Source organism: Cololabis saira, chromosome 13, assembly GCF_033807715.1.
Source record: "Cololabis saira isolate AMF1-May2022 chromosome 13, fColSai1.1, whole genome shotgun sequence".
Taxonomy (NCBI): Eukaryota; Metazoa; Chordata; class Actinopteri; order Beloniformes; family Belonidae; genus Cololabis; species Cololabis saira.
Window position 1 is genome coordinate 4,559,333 of NC_084599.1, and position 22,949 is coordinate 4,582,281.

Sequence of the window (22,949 nt, forward strand, 5' to 3'; positions counted from 1 at the left end):
TTGAAACACGAAGCAGCACAATAACAGTGCACACAAAGCCTATGGGGGGGGGTAAATAAGATAAGTAATGTAATATTGATAAGTAAATAAATACTGTATTTTCGTATTTGCATATAAGCCGCATCCGATCTGTTTAAAAAAGATCTGCAAGCCGCAGATATTTCTGTTGTTAGATTAGATATTTACTACATGTACAGAAGGATTTTGAACTGTAAATGATGTACATGTTTGTACCTAAATAGATCCTTTCCTAACAGTGTCTTTTAACACAGCAGCAACTTTGCTGATTAAAATGGGACAGAACCAAGAGAATGACAATTTTCACCTGTTTCAAGTAAATTTTCACTTTTTTCCAGTGATGAGTCTTGTTTTAAGTTTAATTAGATTTTTTTGACTAAATATTAAACATTTTAACTAGAAATACGACAAATATTCTTGTTAAGATTTTGAGTTTTTGCAGTGTGGTGTCGTTTCTGTCTCATAATGTGACGTTCTGAAGCCTAAATGTCCGTTTCTCTCCGTTTACAAGCAAACGTGAAGACTGAGGTTTTGCAAATCTCCACTTTGGCTGGAGTTTTCAGAAATGATGGTTTTTGGTGACTTTGAGCTTCGTTTTCGTGTAAACGAGCGGCCAAAACGCATGAAAACACCAGCGTTTTTGCTCCGTGTAAACGGGGATGGGGAAGCTGATTTCTGGATGTTTTCATATAGGATGGACAGCAAACCCCTACGGGCGGGGTCCGTATTCAGCAGCTCATCTATCCTGCTACTCTGTGGTGAGTTCACAGACGGAGAGAAGTGTGTTTTAATGAAACTACGGACCTGTAGGTACCTGAAGAAATTGCACTTAGGGATATTGAAGTCTGTTCTTAACCTCCACCCCTGTCTAGATCTGTACACAGAAGTACAAACACTGTGTTTATTCACCGTCGGAGGCGTTGAGCCGCTGCCTGTAGAGAGACTCGTTCTTCCAGAGGTCCTCCTCGCTCTCGGCCACCAGCAGGGAGTTGCACACGTGGCTGTCGTGCAGGTCCTGCAGCAGCATGCGCTGAAAACACACGAGCTCTGGTCAGCTACGGGGGAAAGCTTGAAGCTGCACGTCACTGGTTTCAGGTGCAGGCTCCATCAACATGCAGCATGGTCTGCCACAGTCTCAGCTAAATCAATGAACTGAATTCATTTGCATTTACTTATTAAAATGTAATATTCAAGACTAATCCACTTAATGAATCAGTGCTGTCACGGACGTACAAGCAGGCCGAGGCCGCGAGGCTCAGGTTAGGGAGAGACTGCTAATGTGAGAGAGAGTCTGGTTCAGCAGAGAGAGAGAGAGAGAGAGGGAGAGAGAGAGAGAGACTTACTAGCACCAGAATAATCTGGTCTGGATCTGAATGAGCAGATTTGTGAAGGGTTTTGAAGTTTGAGGCAAACGCTGAGAGAAGCTCCACACCTTTAATCTTGGTTCAGACACAGCTGCTGATCTGACGTGATCTGTGTGTGATCTGTCACCTCAATCATATACATATATACAGGACTGTCTCAGAAAATTAGAATATTGTGATAAAGTTCTTTATTTTCTATAATGCAATTAAAAAAAACAAAAATGTCATACATTCTGGATTCATTACAAATCAACTGAAATATTGCAAGCCTTTTATTATTTTAATATTGCTGATTATGGTTTACAGTTTAAGATTAAGATTCCCAGAATATTCTAATTTTTTGAGATAGGATATTTGAGTTTTCTTAAGCTGTAAACCATGATCAGCTATATTAAAATAATAAAAGGCTTGCAATATTTCAGTTGATTTGTAATGAATCCAGAATGATGACATTTTTGCATTACAGAAAATAAAGAACTTTGTCACAATATTCTAATTTTCTGAGACAGTCCTGTATATACATATACAGCACATGTTATATATATATATATATATATATATATATATATATATATATATATATATATATATATATATATATATATATATATATATAGCCTATATATTATTATTAAAAGATTTTTTTAACTCTCAAATTATTTAGGTTAAAATGGCCTTTATTTCTTTTTAAGTTAGAGGGCTCCCTGCGGTACCGCTGCGGCCCCCCCAGGGGTCACGGACCCCTGGTTGAAGACCCCTGTTTTAAATACCTAATTATTCCAGTGTACAACTGTGAACAGAAAAGGGCTTCATGAGGTTTTCCCAGGCCTTGTTTCCAGGTGAGTCCCGGCTGCTTCAGAGTTACACACCTGGTTGACGTATCTGCAGATCTCCCCGATCTTTCTGACCACCATCTGGTGCAGCTGCAGGTATTCTGGCAGCTCCTCCTCCTCCTCATTCTTCTCCAGCTCATCTGCATTGTCCTCCTTTCCTCCTGTGAAGCATCTGTAAAAAGAAACGAGTCAAACCCAAAGGAATATCCTGCTTCAGATGGAATCCCCCAGCTGTGATCGGTGGTGTGGAGTCTGACAGGGTGCAGGCTTCAGTCAGCGCCGTGGAGCTGAACCTTATAGGCCGTCGGGGAGGAGGAGGAGGAAAGCATTTAGTTACTAGTTATTTAGTTAGCATGTTTGTAATGTGGGTTTTATTTATATTCATTCATATTAAAGTTAAATGTTCTGATTTTTTTAGATTGCATTGATTTATGGATTATGAATATTCTTATGGAATTGAAATTTGTATGAATGTGTGTCTGTATCTGTCAGTGTGCATGTATGTGTGTGTTTATGTATGTATGTATGTGTGTGTAAATGAATGTGTATATGTATAGGTGTGTATGTATGTGTTTATGTAAGTATGTATATATATATATATATATATATATATATATATATATATATATATATATATATATATATATATATATATATATATATTGTAAAGGACCATATTGAGCCAATTTGTTTAGTTGATACATTTTTCTTTATGATAAACATGGGATTTGTTATGAGTATAATTTCAGTTGATTATTCTTTGGATGTGTCTTAAAATTGTAATTTCTTTTGTGTATATATTGTATTTAATATGATTTGTATGTAAATTGACCGGAAATCCGCCCACATTATTTAAAAGGTCCGGCGGGCGGCTCCAGCTGTTGATGATCAGCTGGCTTCTGACAGCCGGGTAAACCTTAAAACTTCCCTGGGCTTTCATACAGGATTGGGTCATTTTTTGTCATCTGTGGCTCTGTGCCGGTCAGTCCATACATTTTTGGTGTTGATGGTGATGAACAGACAATCACCTTTTCAGGGTCTGCTCTGTTTGTGCGAGAGGAAACCAGTTTGTTTCGCATTCCTTGGAGAGCGCAGCGAGGTACGATGTTTGTATTTGTTTTCTGGTTGTTTCCTTTGACAATTCGTTATAGTTGTGTATGTTTTTAACATTGTATTATTAAATTAAGAACAGTTTCATTCATGAGTTTTCTATATGCGCTGTGGAAACTAGTTTTATAAATTGTTTGTATCCTTTTCCTATATAGTTTTCACGGTGTCGTAAGGACTCTGTCGGCATGATTCTGGATGCGACTTCAATAAAACAAACCTTACGCATCAGTCGAGACTCTCTACCTTTCTTCAAATCCAAGGTCTGCTACATATATATATATATATATATATATATACATATATATGTGTGTGTGTATATATGTAGTTATACCAAGGTCTGTATGAATACTCGATTCTGATTGGCTGGCAGGTGTAGGTTATAAGTTATAACCTACAGTGATAACCTCCACCTAGAAAACAAGTTTGGTCAAATTGCCTGATAACTTTAATATCATTGCGCTGGATCAACTGCCAGGTGGTAACCACGGCAACAGAGATTCAGAGAAGAAGAGCCGGCGACCGCAGGACGGCGTTATGAGTGATTTTGTCATTTGTTTTAATTTATTTGGTGAATTTAACAATTTTGAAGACTGGGATGCAGAAGAGGAGAGAAAAGAAAATAGCCGAGCGGAGCTGAGCGGACTAGAATATCCCCCGTTACCAAGGAAACTGAGTTATGGCTTGTTAAAAAACTTTGTAACTTACCAGGTTCCAACGGCTGCAGACGAGAGATTAAATAGGAGCTCAGCTGTGGCTGGTTATAAAACTAATGATTTACACTGAAAACACATTAATGCATGAATAACTTATTTAATATTGATGTTTTATGGTAAGTGACTGTGGTATAAGCGGCATTATCCCTTACATATATATATATATGTGTATATATGTATATGTAATTGTATTTTAAATATAATTGTATTATATACTATATGATGATGTAAGGGGGGGCTGAACTTGATGAGCTTTGCTTCCTTCAGCTCCTTCTCCAACTTGCACTTCATCGTAATGTGCTATTTTTTTTATATTATTATATATACACCGTTTGTTTTATGCTTGTACATGTTTGAGACAAATAAATATCAAATCAAATCAAAGGATCAGTAAAGAAATGCATCCCATGTTAGCAGCGGTAACCGTTAAGGGCTTTGTGAAGGATTCCAGTGAAGCTGGATGAGACTGGTGGAAATGCTCCCTAACTTCTGGATGTGCCACATGCAACCCCAGAACCCCAGTGGAGGTGGTCGGTCTGACCTGGCGTGGGAGTAGACCTTCACCCGGTCCTGGTGGATCTTGATGATGAGCCAGAAGTCGGGCATCAGCGGGGGCTGGACCTCCTGCTCGTCCAGGGTGGGGCTCTCGCACTCAGAGTCGCTGCTGCCGCCGTCGTAACCTGCAACCCAGACGGAGCAGCGTCAGAACACACACAGCTCCTACACACACAGCTCGCACGCACGCACGCACGCACGCACGCACGCACGCACGCACACAGGTTTAGGTTTTTACCAACTTGGTATTAACCATTAATAAATATGCAGACAAAAAAATGTGATGGACTAATGCACTTCAGCTAAACTTTCATTCATAGAAACGTTCAGATCAGTTTTCAACTACATCCAAGCTCCCTGTTACAAGGAAACCTACAATTTTGTACATTTTCCCCATAATTCAGTTCAATAATACTTAATAAAGATAATTCCCTGACATATGTCATCATTCCCAGGTGAAAGCTGAACCCTGACGGGGCATGTGAATGCGATGCTGCAGACGTTTCTCACCCTGCATGTCGGAGTCCATGCTGCCCTGGCTGGAGACCACGCTCTGCACCCGGCTGGGCCGCAGCTTGCTGCACACTGGGGAGAGACCGGGGACATGTCTTCTTTACCGTACTCAGAGGGGGCTGAGGGGCCAGCACACATGAAAGCATGGGACAGAGAAAAGCTGGGCCACATTTCCCGACCCCGGGGCTCCTCCAACACGCTCAAGCCACCGGTGAATCGGAGGCTCAGGAAGGAAATGCACGCATGGAGGATGGAGAAATCTGTCCTGTTCTAATTCTGATTTCTAAAAGGGCTTGGGTGAATGTTTTTGACAGTTTCTGGCACATCAGGAGGCATGTTTTTGATGGGCTTCCTCGTTTTTAACCCGGTTTTCACGACATCCACAGATATCAGTTGCTACAGTCTGCAGTGGAGAAACAGCAGCCCAAGGTTTCTGACAGCAACTCTAACCCGGTGCTCAGACAGCACCATCCTACTGAGCATGCTCAGTACGACGGTGCTCAGACAGCACCGTCCTACTGAGCATGCTCAGTACGACGGAGCTCAGACAGCACCATCCCACTGAGCATGCTCAGACAGCACCATCGTACTGAGCACGCTCAGTACGACAACGCCAATCAAAGCCTTCCAGCTTTCTCCATCGCTCCCTGGTTCTTTCATGGATTTGAAACTTAAATTCTTTCTAAATTGAAAGTAAATAATCTCTTCTGACATAAAAACATGTCATAAAAAGCTATTTCAGATGTTTTTTTACCACTCCAAAACACGGGATATGGAGGTATAGTATGTTGCTCGTATAGATAGTGTTTCTGTACGGAATTAGGGCCAGGCAGGAGAAAAATAAAAATGATATTTTTGGAGGAGGAAGATTTTTTTCATTATGCACTTCAAGAAAAAAGTCAAAATGTTGAGAAAAAAGGCAAAATTTCGACTTTATTCACGAAATTTTGACTTTATTCTTGAAATTGTATTTCAACATTAATCTCGACATTTCAACTTTTTTCTCGACATTTCGACTTTTTCCTCCAAGTGCACAATAAAAAAAAAAATCTTCCCTTCTCAAATATTTTTTCTCCTTTCTCTCCGGCCCTAATACTCTCCTTTAGTTTCTGTACTTCCTGTTCATCACTTTTTTCTTTTCTAGTTTGTGAATCTGATGAGTGATGGAGCTGCTGAAAAGGACAGATCCGTGGTCTGCACGGCCACACGACCTTCATCGCTGCTGGAGCTCAGGGCTCCATCCTCCTTCGTAATGGAAACGTACTCCATTAACTCTAGCTCATCAGCTTCAAAGTAAGTGCATTCATGTTTGACTAAAATCCCTTGAACAGTTCCACATGTGGGGACTCACTGTGAGCGGCGGAGTGCTCGGACTCGGCCAGGCTGACGCCGGTCATCGTCTTCGGGGGGGAGCCGGGCTCCGTGCAGCATTTGTTCTGGAGCTGGAGGGCGCTGGGCTGACATCTGTCCCCCGCCACGCTGGCCGTGTCCTCTGCTTCAGGTTTACAGGCTCTCGTCGGGTCACTGGCTTCTGTCGTCACGTCGGGGGAAGCATCAGCGGCGAGGCCCGAGGACTTCCTGTCCTCGCTCTGCAGATGGACACAAGTCACAATCACCAATGTTTTTTTACAACGGTCCATATTTATATATATATATATATATATATATATATATATATATATATATATATATATATATATATATATATATATATATATATATAAATATATAAATAAATATATACACACACACACACACACACACACACACACACACACACACACACACACACAACAGTGGGCCAAAAAAGTATTTAGTCAGACACCAGTTGCGAGGCCTGTAATTTTCATCACAGGTATATTTCAACTATGAGAGACAAAATGAGAAAGAAAAATCCAGAAAAACAAATGTTATGATTATAAAGAATGTATTTGCAAATTATAGTGGAAAATAGGTATTTGGTCAATAACACAAGTTCATCTCAATACTTTGTTATGTATCCTTTGTTGGCAATGATGGAGGTCAAACATTTTCTGTAAGTCTTCACAAGGTTTCCTACACTGTTGCTGGTATTTTGGTCCGTTCCTCCATGATCTCCTCTATAACAGTGATGTTTTGGGGCTGTCGCTGGGAAACACGGACTTTCAACTGCCTCCAGAGATGCTGCATCATGTCGTGTTGCTGTTGTATTTTAGTTTTGCCTGGCACAACTTACACACCACCCTACTTTTGTCCGTTTCTTGCGCAAAACATGCACTTTCTGTTTTGAAATGACAATTTTTATGTTTGTGCCACTCACTGCTTAGTAACTATTTAATACATACAGTTTTGGTAAATTTGACTTAGTTTGTAATCCTCCCCTTTTTGCATGAAATTTTAAAATGAGCATATATTAATGCAGTATGAACAAGAATGTTTTAATGTAAACATATAGAATCATCATACTGGTGTGATTGTTTGCATCAAAGTGTTAATTCAAGGCTAAGGCAAAATATCGAGATATATATCGTGTATCGTGACATGGCCTAAAAATATTGTGATATTAATAAAAGGCTATATCGCCCAGCCCTAGACCATATAACATTCTCCCGATTCTCTTCTGCATCATCCAAATGCTCTCTATCAAACTTCAGACGGGCCTGGACATGTCCTGTCTTCAGCAGGAACGTCTGGCCCTGCAGGATCTGAGTCCCTGATCGTAGTGTGTTGATAATGGTTCCTTTGTTACTTTGGTCCCAGCTCTAAACAGGTGCCATTAATACAGGTAACGAGTGACAGAGGAGACTCTTAGGCTACGTTCACACTGCAGTCCTTAATGCTCAATTCCGATTTTTTCCCATATCCGATTTTTTTGTGTGGCTGTTCACATTATCTTTTAAAATGTGTCCTATATCCGACTCGAGTGTGAACGCATCGCGGCCCTGAACTGACCCGCATGCGCAGAGGCGTGTGATGATGACAATGATGGATTTGCATCCAACAGGTGCCTGTGAACTGCCAATTATCCATCAAGCTCCACAATTATCATGTTAACATTAAATCAGATAGATTTGTCAAGGACGTTTCTCTTGCATCTCTATCATTGTGCGGACATGAATTCTCAGAGTTTTGCGGGAGCGGGCGGGTATGGAGCTAGAACAGTCTCATAATTCACAAATGCACAGGACAAGTTTTACAAATGCACGGACCAATTTGCAAATACACACACCGTTTCACACGTGCACAGGACAAGTTTTACAAATGCACAGAACGATTTGCAAATACACACACCGTTTCACAAATGCACAGAACAATTCACACGTGCGTAGGACAAGATACACAAATGTATTTTTGATGCACACACAAATATAACCTGATTTACACATGTTTTTTTGTCTGTGAGCTGCGCTGGATTTGTGTGTGAGTTTTGAGACTCCCCTGACGTGACTAGATGCACAAATAGGTTTTTTTTAACACGGAAGGATCTGCAACCAATCAGATTAAAGGGGCGGATACACCTGCTGTTTGAGCTGCGTTAGCGCTGTTCACTTAGAAAAGTGATTAATATTTCAAGTTAGTGGAGTGAAGATAAAAAACAGTTACAGGAGATAAAATATAAATAAACAGGATGGAGAGGAGATCATTGCTGCTTTTCTTGTGATCCCGGTAAATAAAACAGCGCGATTGGAGATGGTTTGTGGGGCTGTTCAACCAGAGCCGTCGGGAGAGCTCTTAGTCCTGCCGATGCAGCAACTGATGATGAGAAACAGTGGAGATTTTTGTATATTTGCTCTGTTTGGTTTCACGAAGTATTACTGTCCCGCTGATTGAGCTCAGAACCAGACAGACAGCAGAGAGCTGGCTGCGCTGTCTGACGGGGACGAGCTGCAGGTGGAGCAGCAGCGCATGTCAGGAGATTAATTTACTGAAATATCTGGAGTAAAGTCGGTATCAGTCGACTGATAACCGAAGACCTCTGTATCCAGCTCAGATGTTTGATGATCGGTGGACTAAACCCCGACCAGCATCATCACGGCTGCATCTTCCCATGAGCATGACTCTATCTGCATTCTGCACCGGGAATGTGTTGATCTGCCACCGCTGTTTTGACACATGTTTGTCTCTGTGTGGTGGCGATGTCACATCATAAATGTGAGGATAAAAGCTGCTTGTTTCTGACCTCCACGTCTGGTCACTGGTCAGCTGGTCTGACCCGGACCAGCGCCGCTCGCGGCCAGAGCCAGAACGCCCTGCAGCAATATTCACCCCCGTCAACAGGCTCGTTCTCCTGAAAGACACCTGTAGTTCAAATACAGAAATATCTCTGCTGTTTCTCATCATCAGTTGCTGCATCGGCAGGACATGGACCTCTCCAGTCTCCTGACGGCTCTGGTTGAACGGCCTGACAAACCATCTCTGATCGCGCTGTTTTCTTTACCGAGATCACAATAAAATCAGAGCAGTGATCTCCTCTTCATCCTTTATTTATCTTTTATGTCCTGTTGCTGTCTTTACTCCACCAACTCCAAATATTAATCACTTTTCTAAGTGAACGGCGCTAACGCAGTTCAAACAGCAGGTGTATCCGCCCCTTTAATCTGATTGGTTTATGAGTAAATCGTCCCCCACGTAGGTCTGCTCTTATGATTGGCTGGAACAAATGAAGACATCTGATTGGTTGCAGATCCTTCCGTGTTAAAAAAAACCTATTTGTGCATCTAGTCACGTCAGGGGAGTCTCAAAACTCACACACAAATCCAGCGCAGCTCACAGACAAAAAAACATGTGTAAATCAGGTTATATTTGTGTGTGCATCAAAAATACATTTGTATATCTTGTCCTACGCACGTGTGAATTGTTCTGTGCATTTGTGAAACGGTGTGTGTATTTGCAAATCGTTCTGTGCATTTGTAAAACTTGTCCTGTGCATTTGTGAATTATGAGACTGTTCTAGCTCCATAGGCGGGAGCGGATGTAAACACTGCGGCGCGGGCGGGAGTGGAACACACGTTGCGGGTGCGGGCGGTAATGGTCAGAAATGCAGCGGGAGCGGGATGAAGAAAACAGTCCCGCTATAGCAGGGCTCTAGCTCCGCTCCCAGGAGTGTCAGCTCTGCTCTCCGGCGTTCAGCTGGGTTTATCACCTACACGGTCCCGCTCGCTGTAAAACGGGCAGGTTATGCGACCACGACCGCTTCGCTGATTTGAATCCTTAGCTTCTTTATTTAGTAATATCCTTAAAATCAGCGGGTTGTCTCGTCTGATCTGAGGTCATATAAAGAGGTGAGCGGTGGGGAGGGGAGGAGGAGAGGAGGAGGCGGCCCGGAGGGACCCCCGCCGTCTCCCGTGTCTCTCCCGCGGCTCGGGGCTCTGCGTGTGACGTCAAAGTCGCATTCATTCCGACCTGCCTGTTCACACTGAGGTCGCATTGCAAAACATCAGACCTGTATCCGATTTAGAACCACATATGGAAGCGACCTGAATCTGATTTGAAAAGATCAGATTCCATGTGACTTGTGCTGTTCACACTGTCATAAACAAATCGGATCTGAGTCACATATGAGCAAAAAATCGGATTTGGGTCACTTGGGAACTGCAGTGTGAACGTAGCCTTAAAGAAGAAGTTACAGGTCTGTGAAAGACAGAAATCTTGCTTGTTTGTAGGTGACCAAATACTTATTTTACCCAGGAATTTACTAATTCATTCAGTAAAAATCCTACAATGTGATTTCCTGGATTCTTTCCCCCAATTCTGTCTCTCATAGTTGAAGTTTAGATAATAAAGCTGAAAATTACAGGCCTCTCTCATCTTTTTAAGTGGGAGAACTTGCACAATTGTTGGCTGACTAAGTGATGTTTTGCTCCACTGTACAACTGATCTGCGCCCGTGACAACTCTGCAAACAGAGCCCAGACTGCCCACCGAGGGCACTTTCTGTCTCTGGAACTGATCGTCATCTCGCTGGAACATGTTTGTTGACGTCCCTCCTAGCAAGTTGTGCATTTCAAAGGCTGAGACTGACCCTGGATTCACACTGAAAGCACCACAGACGTCCAGCTGCCATTCATTTTCTATGAAAGCGCTGAGAGGCGTCAGAGGCCACGGAGGAGTTGGAGACGTCCAGAGCGTCAATTTGAAGTTGAGAGAATCTCAACTTTATGCAAATGAGCAGCGTTGACGCCGAGGCAGCGTCCAATCACAGACCGGGATTCCCCAAGCAAGAACCTCAATGCAGATTGTACTTTCATGTTCACACAAATGTTCACTCATTCACATGCACACATGAGCAGAGCTGTCACTGACACACTTATTTTATCAGGAAATCATATATTTCATCCAGCAAACTGACATTTTTGCTGATTTGACTGCCGTTTCTACCTGAACTAAATGTTTCTACCTGAACTAAATGTTTCTACCTGAACTAAATGTTTCTACCTGAACTAAATGTTTCTACCTGAACTAAATGTTTCTACCTGAACTAAATGTTTTTACCTGAACTAAATGTTTCTACCTGAACTAAATGTTTCTACCTGAACTAAATGTTTTTACCTGAGCTAAATGTTTCTACCTGAACTAAATGTTTCTACTTGAAATAAATGTTTCTACCTGAACTAAATGTTTTTACCTGAGCTAAATGTTTCTACCTGAACTAAATGTTTCTACTTGAAATAAATGTTTCTACCTGAACTAAATGTTTCTACCTGAACTAAATGTTTTCACCTGAACTAAATGTTTCTACCTGAACTAAATGTTTCTACCTGAACTAAATGTTTCTACCTGAACTAAATGTTTCTACCTGAACTGCTCATGTGAAACAGTAACTGATGGTCCAAACAATTTTATTTGCTACATCGATCCAACACAAAATAATAAAAACCGTGCTTATTAATCCCAGAACACAGTTTAAACTATGATCAGATCCGCTGGGACCCGGTGTGTCAGTGTTCACCAGACAGACTGCAGCTTCATGATGGTTGATGTTCATCCAGGACCAACCTGGTTAAGGATCAAACTCACTCTCATCTAGTGGAAATAACGCTGGAATATAAAGAAGCTTCCCAAAGTGTGATCCATGGTGAAAGAGGAAACTGAAGATGTGCAGCTATATATAGATATGTGTAGACTATATGCACTTTGTTCCTCCAGTTCTGCAGCTTTAGCCCCGCCCACTGCAGGTGGACACACTTTAGCAGCAGAGATGCAGGAATCCTGAGAAACAGGAGATTTATGACACTTTCACTGTGAATCCAGCATGAGCCCTTCAGGGAGGGGTTGGAGCCTCCAGCGCCTAGAAATGAGCTTCATGAGGATTCTTCCACCAGCATTAAGTGCCACAGATGTTGCGATGTAATATCTTAGCTGCTGGTGCCAAAGATTGTGTTCTCATGGGGTTATGTTTATATTCTTCAGGACACAGAGAAATCATACGAGCCTAACTAAACAAAAAAACGCTACAGGAACCAATGATTAAAACATCTCATACACCCATTTCACCAATGTGTGGAAAACCATGTCCTCAGAGTAACGTTGCTAGGACTTGGAATATCATTCTGGACGGCAGAGTTGTTCACTGTCCTGCAGGTTTATATGCTGCTCTGCTCCAGCACACCGGGCTCAAAAGAGTGGAGCGTCCACGGACTTGTGTAGACCTCCAGGACAAGCTGACGGTGATCCAGTCACCAGAACCAGGCGTGTTGCAGCAGAGCAACATCTAGGACAGGGATGGGAATCCAGAACCGGTTCTCAACAAGAACCGGTTCCCAGTGTTTCAATTCCTTGGAATCGTTGGCCTTTTTATTTCTGCAAACGATTCCAGTGAGCGCGAATGGCGTCACCAGGAAAACATGGCGGCAAAGCGGCATAAACGCTCGAAAGTTTGGTTCCATTTTACCAAAAGGGATGACAACAGGGCGACTTGCAACACTTGCAATGTGGACATTAAAACAAAGGGGGGAAACACTAGCAACATGCAAAAGCATTTGCATACACAGCATGCAATAACACCCAGAATCCAGAGTCTGACCTGGCTGTCGGGCCGAGGGTCGGCTTCACTCTGCTGCACGGCGGCCTCCAGGTCTCCTCCAGGGCCGTAGGGCTCGGGGGGGCGGGAGGGGGCCGCCGGCCCCTCCACCAGTCTCTTGGGGACCAGCATGGACCGGGCGTGGAGTCTTTTCATGGAGACGTAGTAGAAGCTGTCCTGTTCCGTGTTCAAAGCGTAGCCGGAAAACGACATTCTGCGGAACTCCTGCAAACATCAAACATCCCCCATCATGCAACAGCTGGGTTTGATCACAGACAGAGAGTTATTTCATCTTTGAGGGGAAAAGGGTTCATGAAAGCCCTGAATCAAAGCTGTTATACCTGTAGTGACGGCTCAGAGTTACATCCAGAACATCTCTGCAGATGTTTAGCTTTAATGACTCAAGAACTGAATTGAAAACTATTTCTAAAGAGAAATTATCATTTACGGGGGCCAAAAGAATACATGCAAGTGTGGAAAAGTAAAAGCAGTGAATAAGAAGATGTGACATAGCCCTAAAATAAAACTCACAAGCCGAATCAGAAAAGGTTCAGATGATACGGGGAAAAGAAAACAAACGTATAAATAAAGGCATCATAGTCTTAATGCAGATCGTATGCCATCGTTTTTCTTCCCCACATAAACTTCATTTTATCCACCAATACCCACCAATGTTTGCATTCCCATCATGCAACACATGAAAACACTTGGTTATTATTATTTTGTCACATTCTTCCCACAAACACATGTGAAGGTGAGCGATAGCAGGGCATGTTATTGGGGAAAGGTCCGGACTTCAGGCCTCTTCTTGGTTGGGTTGGTGGGTTTGAAAGGGGGTGAAAATATGTGTATAATGTTTGTTTGACATCATTGTGGATGCCACCGTTTATAATAAAAAAAAGAAAGAAATATGAATAAAAACATTTGATCACAAAAAAAAAAAAAAATCAAATTTTGTGGAACTCCTGCCTCCTGCTCTCCTACATCTGGGTCCGACTCCAACCTCAGGCCTAACAGTTGCAGTTCTTTAATCCACAAATGGAGTGTGAGGAACCAGAGCGGCCTCCCCACGTACAAAGGGACAAGGCAAAACTGGACCTGGGTGATGAGGTGTAAAAAACCTCGCAGAGCGTAGAATGCCAAAAAAATAAGGCTTTTTATTTTATGTAAAAACACATACAGGCGGAGGGCAAAATCAGCATTCCAAAAAAGAAGGCACAATGGGGCATAGCATCCCAACAAGCTTCCTCCATTCAGCAGACCCCTCTTCTGGTATCCAGCTGCAGTTTATAAACCCAGGCAGGGTGGAGAGGTTGATTGGACACAGGTGTGCCACAATCAGCAGAACCAGGTACACCTGTGTGCTGCTCCCCCGCAGACCACGCCCAATCCTCCACTCTGACACACACATTAAAAAAAAAAAGTCCGGTGATGGTGAGAAGGGAAGGGGTTGCTCACTTTCTCACATGGAGGTATAAAATAAAGCTGACGGGGAAGAAATAAATCTTCAATTCATCACGTCTGCAAGGAAGTCAAAGGCAGCTGAGTGCCACATGTGCCGTAGCGCTTCCCATATTCTCCTCGGATTATTTATGAGACAAAAGTCAGTGACTACATTTACATCAGTCAAAATTCAGGTCAATATTCCGGTTACTGAAACATTGGGAATAATCTGTTTACATGCGTGAGCTAACAGGGTTATCCCTGTTTACATGGTAATTAATCATGTGGGATATCTGGATCAAACCAGCGACGCACGGAGAACGTCATGACACAATTCCCGTCATTTCCACTTCTTCTTCCTGTATCCAAATCCAAAACTACAACAATAACAGCAGCACGGCAGATAATGAACATCCCAGTAGAAGTGGTTTTGTTTTTTCGCGATATAAAAACGTCACAATACGTGTCGTGGAGGTGACAAACTGTATCTGATATTGGGTTATTAATATTAATCTATTTAGTTGACTAGAAACGCGCATCCGACCGCGACCGCAACCGCACCTCGACCCGTGGACCAAAATCTTCCTCCGCTCAGAAGAAACTAGGACCGTTTTGGTCCCGATCACGGGACTCTTGCAGGTTTTGAGCTCTGAACTTTTACTTATGTAAGGCTGGTGTAGAGTTAAGCCTTACCTTATTAAATTAAACCTTTTTGGGGTGGTGAGTAGGATAAACACGGGGAAACTTCTGCTGAGTTCCAGTGTACTTTAATGTCCCTCAACAGTGTAGGATTTTAGAACATCAACACAGCACCTAGTGCCGTACTGTGGCGTATCACTCCGCCCAATCTAAAACAGACACATCACTACAGATAAACTGACTAGTGTCATTATAGTCCCTGATTTACATCAGAATATAAAGAATAGATTTATAAAATAATGAAATAACCTTCTTAACAAAAATAAATCTCCTCTTACACTTATAAGGTGAGCATGAATCAATCTTTTTTATGATGTAAATGTGTATGTATTTATTTACTTTTATTTATTTATTTGATTTTAGTTGTTAAATTAGAAAGAAAAAAGTCAAGTCATACATGAGAGAAACTAGTTTGGCCCCGCCCACTGTAAGCTCCGCCCACTGCAGGTGGACAGACTTTAGCAGCAGAGATGCAGGAATCCTGAGAAACAGGAGATTTCTGACACTTTCACTGTGAATCCAGCATGAGCCCTTCAGGGAGGGGTTGGAGCCTCCAGCTCCTAGAAATGAGCTTCATGTGGATTCTTCCACCAAACTCAGTTTGTGGGTAAATATTTGTACTTGTATGAAACTGAAGATCATAATGCAAACCTGACATTTACTTTTAGTTCAGTTTGTGGAAAATGGTTGGCCTGGCTTTCTCTTTAAAACTTAAACACTTATAAACCATTACAAACTGTAACAATAGGGCAAACGCACAGCATTGTTTTGTATTTTGTGTCTTTCAAATAAAAGACATTTTTTCCAGTCATATGTTCCTCATTCAAGGTTGTTAAAAAAATACTGCTATAATATCGTATCGTTATCGTGACCTCAATATCGTGTATCGTACCGTATGGTGAGATTAGTGTATCGTTACACCCCTAGGAGTAACCCAGGGGTCATATTCAGGTTTTTAAAAACCGGAATATGAGCAAATTCGGGTATTTCAAAGGGGTTATTGGTGTTTACATGGCCGTGCCTAACCGGGTTATTGCTAATATTCCAGTTAGAAAAGTGTTATTGATGCATGGAAACGCAGTCAGTGTTAGGAGAAGACAGTCCTGGGGTCGTGCCTCTGTGTTTGTGTGTGTTCTTGTGTGTTTGTGTGTGTTCTTGTGTGTTTGTGTGTGTTCTTGTGTGTTTGTGTGTGTTCTTGTGTGTTTGTGTGTGTTCTTGTGTGTTTGTGTGCGTTCTTGTGTGTTTGTGTGCGTTCTTGTGTGTGTTCTTGTGTGTTTGTGTGTGTTCTTGTGTGTTTGTGTGCGTTCTTGCCTCCTTGAACTTCTCCAGAGACAGCTCGGGCCCGAAGACGAACTGCAGCGGGACGTCTTCGCAGTGGCAGTGGGGTCGGCCGCCGGAGCGGAACACGTGATCCGCCACTTTCCTCAGCGTGGCCGAGCCGATGACCCGCGAGTGCCGCAGAGCAGAGACGATCTCATCCTCCAGCAGCCAGCGGATCTGCACGGCACACGGAAACAAGCTCATTAGTGCTTTACAGTTTCAAACAAAAAAGAAAAGATGACATGTTCCTCAAAGTTTTCAACGTGATCCAGCAAAAGTTTGCACAGGAAGTTGATGTGTTCAGTGCGAGCAGTCTCCGGCTTCTCCAGAGACAACTGGGGAAGTGCAACGACAACCGTTATTAACCGTTATTAACCGTTATTAACCGTTATTAACCATTTTAAAGCCCCAGGTCTCTGTCCTCTGCTCAAGCTGATGAATCACTGCGTTTATCTACGGCTGACCATTTTCACATATTTTGGAATTGCCCGGCAATCCAATCTTATTGACGAGAAATAACATCAGAAATAAATTCCATAATTGGCTCTAAGATTGAACATAATTTCTGTACAATATATCTGGGAAATATACCAACTAAACTAAATACCTCAGACAAATACCTCCTTAAAATATTACTAGTAGCTTCCAAGAAAACAGTAACGAGTAAATGGCTAAACAAAGAGCCTGCAACAAAAAGAGAGTGGGTAACAATTGTTAAGGATCTGTTTGTCATGGAAAGACTGACATTTTCTCTCAGACTCACAGATAAATTGGACAATTATTGGTACAAATGGGTGATGCACATGAATGTTGTAAAAGAAGAACTTTTGTGTTAATTATGTATTTCTTTGTCACCTATTTATCAGATATCAAGATAAATTCTCTATGTGCTCAAGAGTAATATGGACTAAAGGCTGAATTATGGTTCTGCGTTAAACCAACGCGTAGCCGCGTACCTTACGGTGTAGGTTCAACGCAGAACCAGAATTCAGGCTTTAGGATGATACGGACTGAATTCAAACCACTCGGGACCCGAGTGAAGCCTCCTGTCACCTTTACTCTCGGTGGAAAAGCAACCCAGAAAACAAGAAATGAACACAGAAAAGACTAACTGTATTGTGCCGACCCTGGTGCTGATCCCGTCTGTTCATGTGTTCATCAGCAGGTATATCCCTGTTATATTTGTGTTACTGTAAAAACTAAAATACAAAACTAAAGTTTAAAAAAAACTAAATCACTGCGTTTATTGTCCGTCTGACAGTACTGGAGTTGAGGGGTGTTGAGAGGTGATGGCATCCCCCCTGAAATAAAAACGGTCCAAATCATCCCCCCTGTAAAACTGCCATCCCCCCTTTCCATCCCTTATGTCATTTCATCAATGAATGTGGTTTTACTGCTATTTCAACATTTAGAGTCATCACCAGAAAAATAACACCAGAAAAATAAACTTATTTGACCATTTTCACCTGTTTCATGTCAATTTTCACTTGAAATAAGTAGAAAAATCTGCCAGTGGGACAAGATTTATCTTCTCATTACAAGCAAAAAAATCTTGTTCCACTGGCAGATTTTTCTACTTATTTTAAGTGAAAATCTACTTGAAACAGGTGAAAATTGTTGTTTTTCCAGTGATGAGTCTTGTTTTAAGTGTAATGAGATTTTTTTACTAAAATGAGACATTTTAACTAGAAATAAGACAAATATTCTTGTTAAGATTTTGAGTTTTTGCAGTGATCCATGTTACTTATCCTGTGAAGGACAGAATCATATTGATAAGTTCAGAAAAGTGTTTTTTATTGTTGTGTTTTGGTGTATTAGATGTAAGCCCAGTGGATATTTAAAGCTTACAGAAGGCTGCATTTAACTGCTGCTATGTCATTCCTGCAGTATTTCTGCAGGTGTTTTGGTCACTGCTATTATTTGTAATATATTATATTATTTGTAATCAGCACAAATTATCTGTCCCATATGATAAAATCCACCATCCCCCCTGATTTCTTTTTACAACTCGAGTACTGCCGTCTGATGACTGGCTTCAGAAACGTAAACGCTCACCTCGTCCATGGTGGTGAGAACAGCCAGCTTGTGAGGAGGTGGGAGTTTGGACAAGGTGTCCCCGGAGACCCTGGCAGGCGGAGGGAGGTAAACATGGTTATTCAGCATTCAGAGACCGTGAGAGAGCGCGGTGCGCGTGGAACCCACCCGTCCACCCCGGCTCCTCTCAGACTGTCCAGCACGGCCATCAGCTCCTCGTCAGAGCGGTAGGAGGACGGCTGCCCCGGGGAGCGGTTCAGGGACACGCTGCTCTCCGACGTGTACCTGCACACACAAAAAACAATCAGGGGGGATGAAATGTCCTTTTACGGATGAAGAGGCTGCTTTAGTTTTAGCTTCACACTGTGACGTACCTGTTGTGGTGGAAGTCGGCCATGACTTCGATCTCCAGGGGCAGCGTCAGGACGAAGATGTCTAAGGTGACTGAGAGCTCGTTCAGATCCACAGACTGTAAGGTGTCAGCGTTCTCCAGGCACGAAAAGATCTCACCTGCAACCAACAAAACACATCAGACCTTTCTTCAGAAGTAGGGACTGTTTACTGAGGCAGGATTGACACCCGGCAGCTCTTATAGCTGCATTCACAAAGTTCCCAATCGTCCGATCCTCCGATCTAAAGCCTGTCGGTCTTGCCTCATGCAGCTGATTTTTTTTTTAATTATTATTATGCACTTTGAGAAGAAAAGCGAAATGTCGAGAAAAAAGTCTAAATGTGAGATTAATGTTGAAATACAATTACAAGAATAAAGTCGAAATTTCGCCTTTTTTCTCAACATTTCAACTTATTCACGAAACTTTGACTTTTTTCTCAAACACTTCGACTTTTTTCTTGAAAATCTTCCTCCTCTAAAATATTATTTTTATTTTTTCTCCTGCATGACCCTAATAATCTTCCGTAAGATTATGTCATGAAAGTAGGGTGGGTGATATGACTATATGAGATCATGAAGATCTTCCAAACTGCAGAGATCGTGGGATCGTCTAGGACACATTCTAGAAATTACAGTTCTATGCTGATGCAGCGACTCACCAAACAACAAAGACTTTTTGAACACCAAATCCAATTTTTAGACAGAAAATAATTACAGTACATCTGAAACAAATGATTCTAACAATATATTCGAGAGAAAAAGCATGTTATTTTGCCTCATTCAAATCATCATCTTGAAGTTTGCATCATAACTTCTCCTCAGCTGCCGGTTCACCTGCCGATCTTCCACCCACTTTTCTCCAGATTGTCGCTACGTTTCTCCATTTTCTGTTATCTCTTCTCTTATTTTCTTCCTTCACATAAAACTCAACGACTCTCTATGTCAAACCATTCAAAAGATATAGCAGAAAGTAGGAACTATCAAATATGGACCAATCAGATGAAGGGGGGGGGGCGCGCTTTTTGGCGTCCAGCGTCGCCACTGTAACGCTTTTGACTGAGAAAAGTAATGCACGTCATCGCAGGATTGAGACGCACATTCTGATGTATAAAACACCTGGGTGCACGTTACGGTTCGGGCCGCATTAACGGCCAAAGAAATTGCATAAATTGCGCCAAAATTACACGATTAATTCAAAATGGCCGACTTCCTGTTGGGTTTCGGCCATGTCGCCAAGAGACTTTTCTTTAAGTTGCGACATGATACAGGTGTGTACCGATTTTCGTGCATGTACGTGAAACCGTATTGTGGGGCTTGAGGCACAAAGTTTTCAAGGGGGCGCTGTTGAGCCGTTAGGCCACGCCCATTCATGCAAACCATGAAATATCACATTTTACGCCAGGTCTAGCTTGGTGCAAAATTTGGTGACTTTTGGGGCACGTTTAGGGGGAAAAAAGGCCCTCATTTTGTCGGAAGAAAAACGAGAAAAAACAAAACAAAAACTCCTACAGATACAATAGGGCCTGGGATGGAGCGGGATTTGAACCGCCAACCTTCCAATCTTTGGACGACCCACTCTACCACCTGAGCTGCTGCCGCTCCCCAAGTTAAGCGTTGTGAATGCGTATAATGTCTAGACCCCGAATGGGTTCTTATATTCGGGCCAAATACCGGATACTGAAAGAAAAGAGCCCAACTCACCGAGGCAGGTGGGCAGCGTCCGTATGGGCATGGAGCCGTGGCTGCTCTTCACGTTCACGGAGCAGGTGACGTGCACGAACAGCGGGGGCATGTCGAGCTGCGGCGCCTCCTGCTCCAGCAGGGAGTCTCCGTCCAGGATGCTGAAGGAGTCCTGGTCCTGGTTGACGGTGTTGGAGTCTGACAGCGAGCGGTCCTCAGCCTCTCCGTGGGAGCTGGAGCCAAGCTGCTCCTCGTACTCCACCACCAGGTCGGTGTCGCTCTCCGTCAGGACGGAGCTGGATGCGTTCTCTGAGTGAGCAGAGCTACAGTTACCAGACTACCACAGGCCACTCATTTTCACGTCCTCCAGAGTACCAGGACTGGGCCAGGGAAAAGAGCCAGGTGGTTGGTACGGCTCAGCACATCAGAAACATCCACTATCTCTTTTTGGCATGCTATGGTAACCTATGGTAACCTATGGTAACCTAAGGCATTCTATGGCAACTTATGGTATCTTATGGTAACTATGGTATCTTATGGTAACCTATGGTATCTTATGGTAACCTATGGTATCTTATGGTAACCTATGGTATCCTGTGGTATTCTATGGTAACCTAAGGTATCCAAGTCAAGTCAAGTCAGATTTATTTGTATAGCACAATTCGTGCACACAGCAGCTCAAAGTGCTTTACATAAAAACGTTCCTAATACAATCAACAATGAATTGCAATGAACATCATACAGAACACAATAAAAACATTAACAGTTAGATTAAAAAATAAAGTGGTAACCTATGGTAACATATGGTATACTATGGTATACTATGGTAACCTATGGTAGCCTATTATATATATTATATATTATAAATTCTTTCAGGTATTTAAGTACTTGATGCCAGGTTTCCAGAATGGTGCTCACCATCTTCAGTTGCAGGCTCAGCCTCTGACACCGACTCCTCAGTGGGCCTCCTCTCTGCATCGCCATCCTCCGAGTCCTCCTGGGAACAAAACCCTACATGTAGGTCGGGAGGCAGCACTCATGCAGAGAGAGGAGAGGAGAGGAGAGGAGAGGAGAGGAGAGGAGAGGAGAGGAGAGGAGAGGAGAGGAGAGGAGAGGAGAGAGGCCTCACCTCCTTCCTGGATGTTGATGGACAGTAGAAGAAGTAGTGTGGGTTGGAGGGAACACTCCTGAAGAACTGAGACAGGATCTCCACAAATTTATCCTGTCAAATTAAGTTTGGGACATTTAAGTGACATCATTTGACCTGTAAAAAAAAAACTCTTTGTAGAACAGTTATGAGATTTTTTAATGTGTTCATTCATCCGAGCCTTTGACGAACACAAATCTAAACTCAATTATCTCCGGTGTCACTGACCAACTCAGCTGTACTTTCATTAGAAGCAGCGTGTTACTTCAGCTTCCTTTTAACGTTACTTTTTACTTGTTGGCGAACAAAGATTTCACATCTATGCAAACCCCCCCCCCCCCCCATGTCACGTGGACCGGAGGACCTACCTGGACAACGCTGTGCAGATCCGGACACGTGTCCCGGCGCGGCTGCGTCTGCAGCAGGCTGAGGGGGAACTGCAGGATCCTGGCCTCCTCCTGGCGGCCGGGGGGAGATGTGGGAGCGGACGTCCCCCCCCTGGATTCAGCCTCCCCGGGCTCCTCCATGTCCATGCTGCTGTGGGGACACCCCCACATCACAGCCATGTCAGCTACAGGAAACCTGCTGCAGGTCTACAGGAAACCTGTTGCAGGTCTACAGGAAACCTGCTGCAGGTCTACAGGAAACCTGCTGCAGGTCTACAGGAAACCTGCTGCAGGTCTACAGGAAACCTGCTGCAGGTCTACAGGAAACCTGCTGCAGGTCTACAGGAAACCTGCTGTAGGTCTACAGGAAACCTGCTGCAGGTCTACAGGAAACCTGCTGCAGGTCTACAGGAAACCTGCTGTAGGTCTACAGGAAACCTGCTGCAGGTCTACAGGAAACCTGCTGCAGGTCTACAGGAAACCTGCTGCAGGTCTACAGGAAACCTGCTGCAGGTCTACAGGAAACCTGCTGGAGGTCTACGGGAAACCTGCTGCAGGTCTACAGGAAACCTGCTGTAGGTCTACGGGAAACCTGCTGCAGGTCTACGGGAAACCTGCTGCAGGTCTACGGGAAACCTGCTGCAGGTCTACGGGAAACCTGCTGCAGGTCTACAGGAAACCTGCTGCAGGTCTACAGGAAACCTGTAGGAGCAGCATCTTTATTGGTGTTTAATGTTGTTTAGGA

The 22,949-nt window shown here is 43.1% G+C and overlaps 1 protein-coding gene across 7 annotated transcripts in view; it reads right to left on the reverse strand.

Annotated features, from left to right (window-relative positions):
* Positions 1–22,949, reverse strand: part of szt2 (SZT2 subunit of KICSTOR complex) — a 146,417-nt gene that overhangs the window by 68,247 nt on the left and 55,221 nt on the right. For 4 of the 7 annotated variants that reach the window (XM_061737402.1, XM_061737400.1, XM_061737405.1 and 1 more), the window contains 14 exons: positions 22,187–22,355; positions 21,801–21,893; positions 21,590–21,668; positions 20,693–20,980; positions 18,975–19,110; positions 18,769–18,885; positions 18,622–18,691; positions 16,558–16,743; positions 13,108–13,329; positions 6,458–6,695; positions 5,104–5,178; positions 4,580–4,718; positions 2,252–2,387; positions 928–1,048 (listed from right to left, as the gene is read on the reverse strand). In XM_061737402.1, coding sequence (XP_061593386.1) covers positions 928–1,048; positions 2,252–2,387; positions 4,580–4,718; positions 5,104–5,178; positions 6,458–6,695; positions 13,108–13,329; positions 16,558–16,743; positions 18,622–18,691; positions 18,769–18,885; positions 18,975–19,110; positions 20,693–20,980; positions 21,590–21,668; positions 21,801–21,893; positions 22,187–22,355 — 2,069 coding nt within the window. The remainder of the gene's footprint in view (positions 1–927; positions 1,049–2,251; positions 2,388–4,579; positions 4,719–5,103; positions 5,179–6,457; positions 6,696–13,107; positions 13,330–16,557; positions 16,744–18,621; positions 18,692–18,768; positions 18,886–18,974; positions 19,111–20,692; positions 20,981–21,589; positions 21,669–21,800; positions 21,894–22,186; positions 22,356–22,949) is intronic. The other 3 variants (XM_061737403.1, XM_061737401.1, XM_061737404.1) reach the window with 1 other exon arrangement.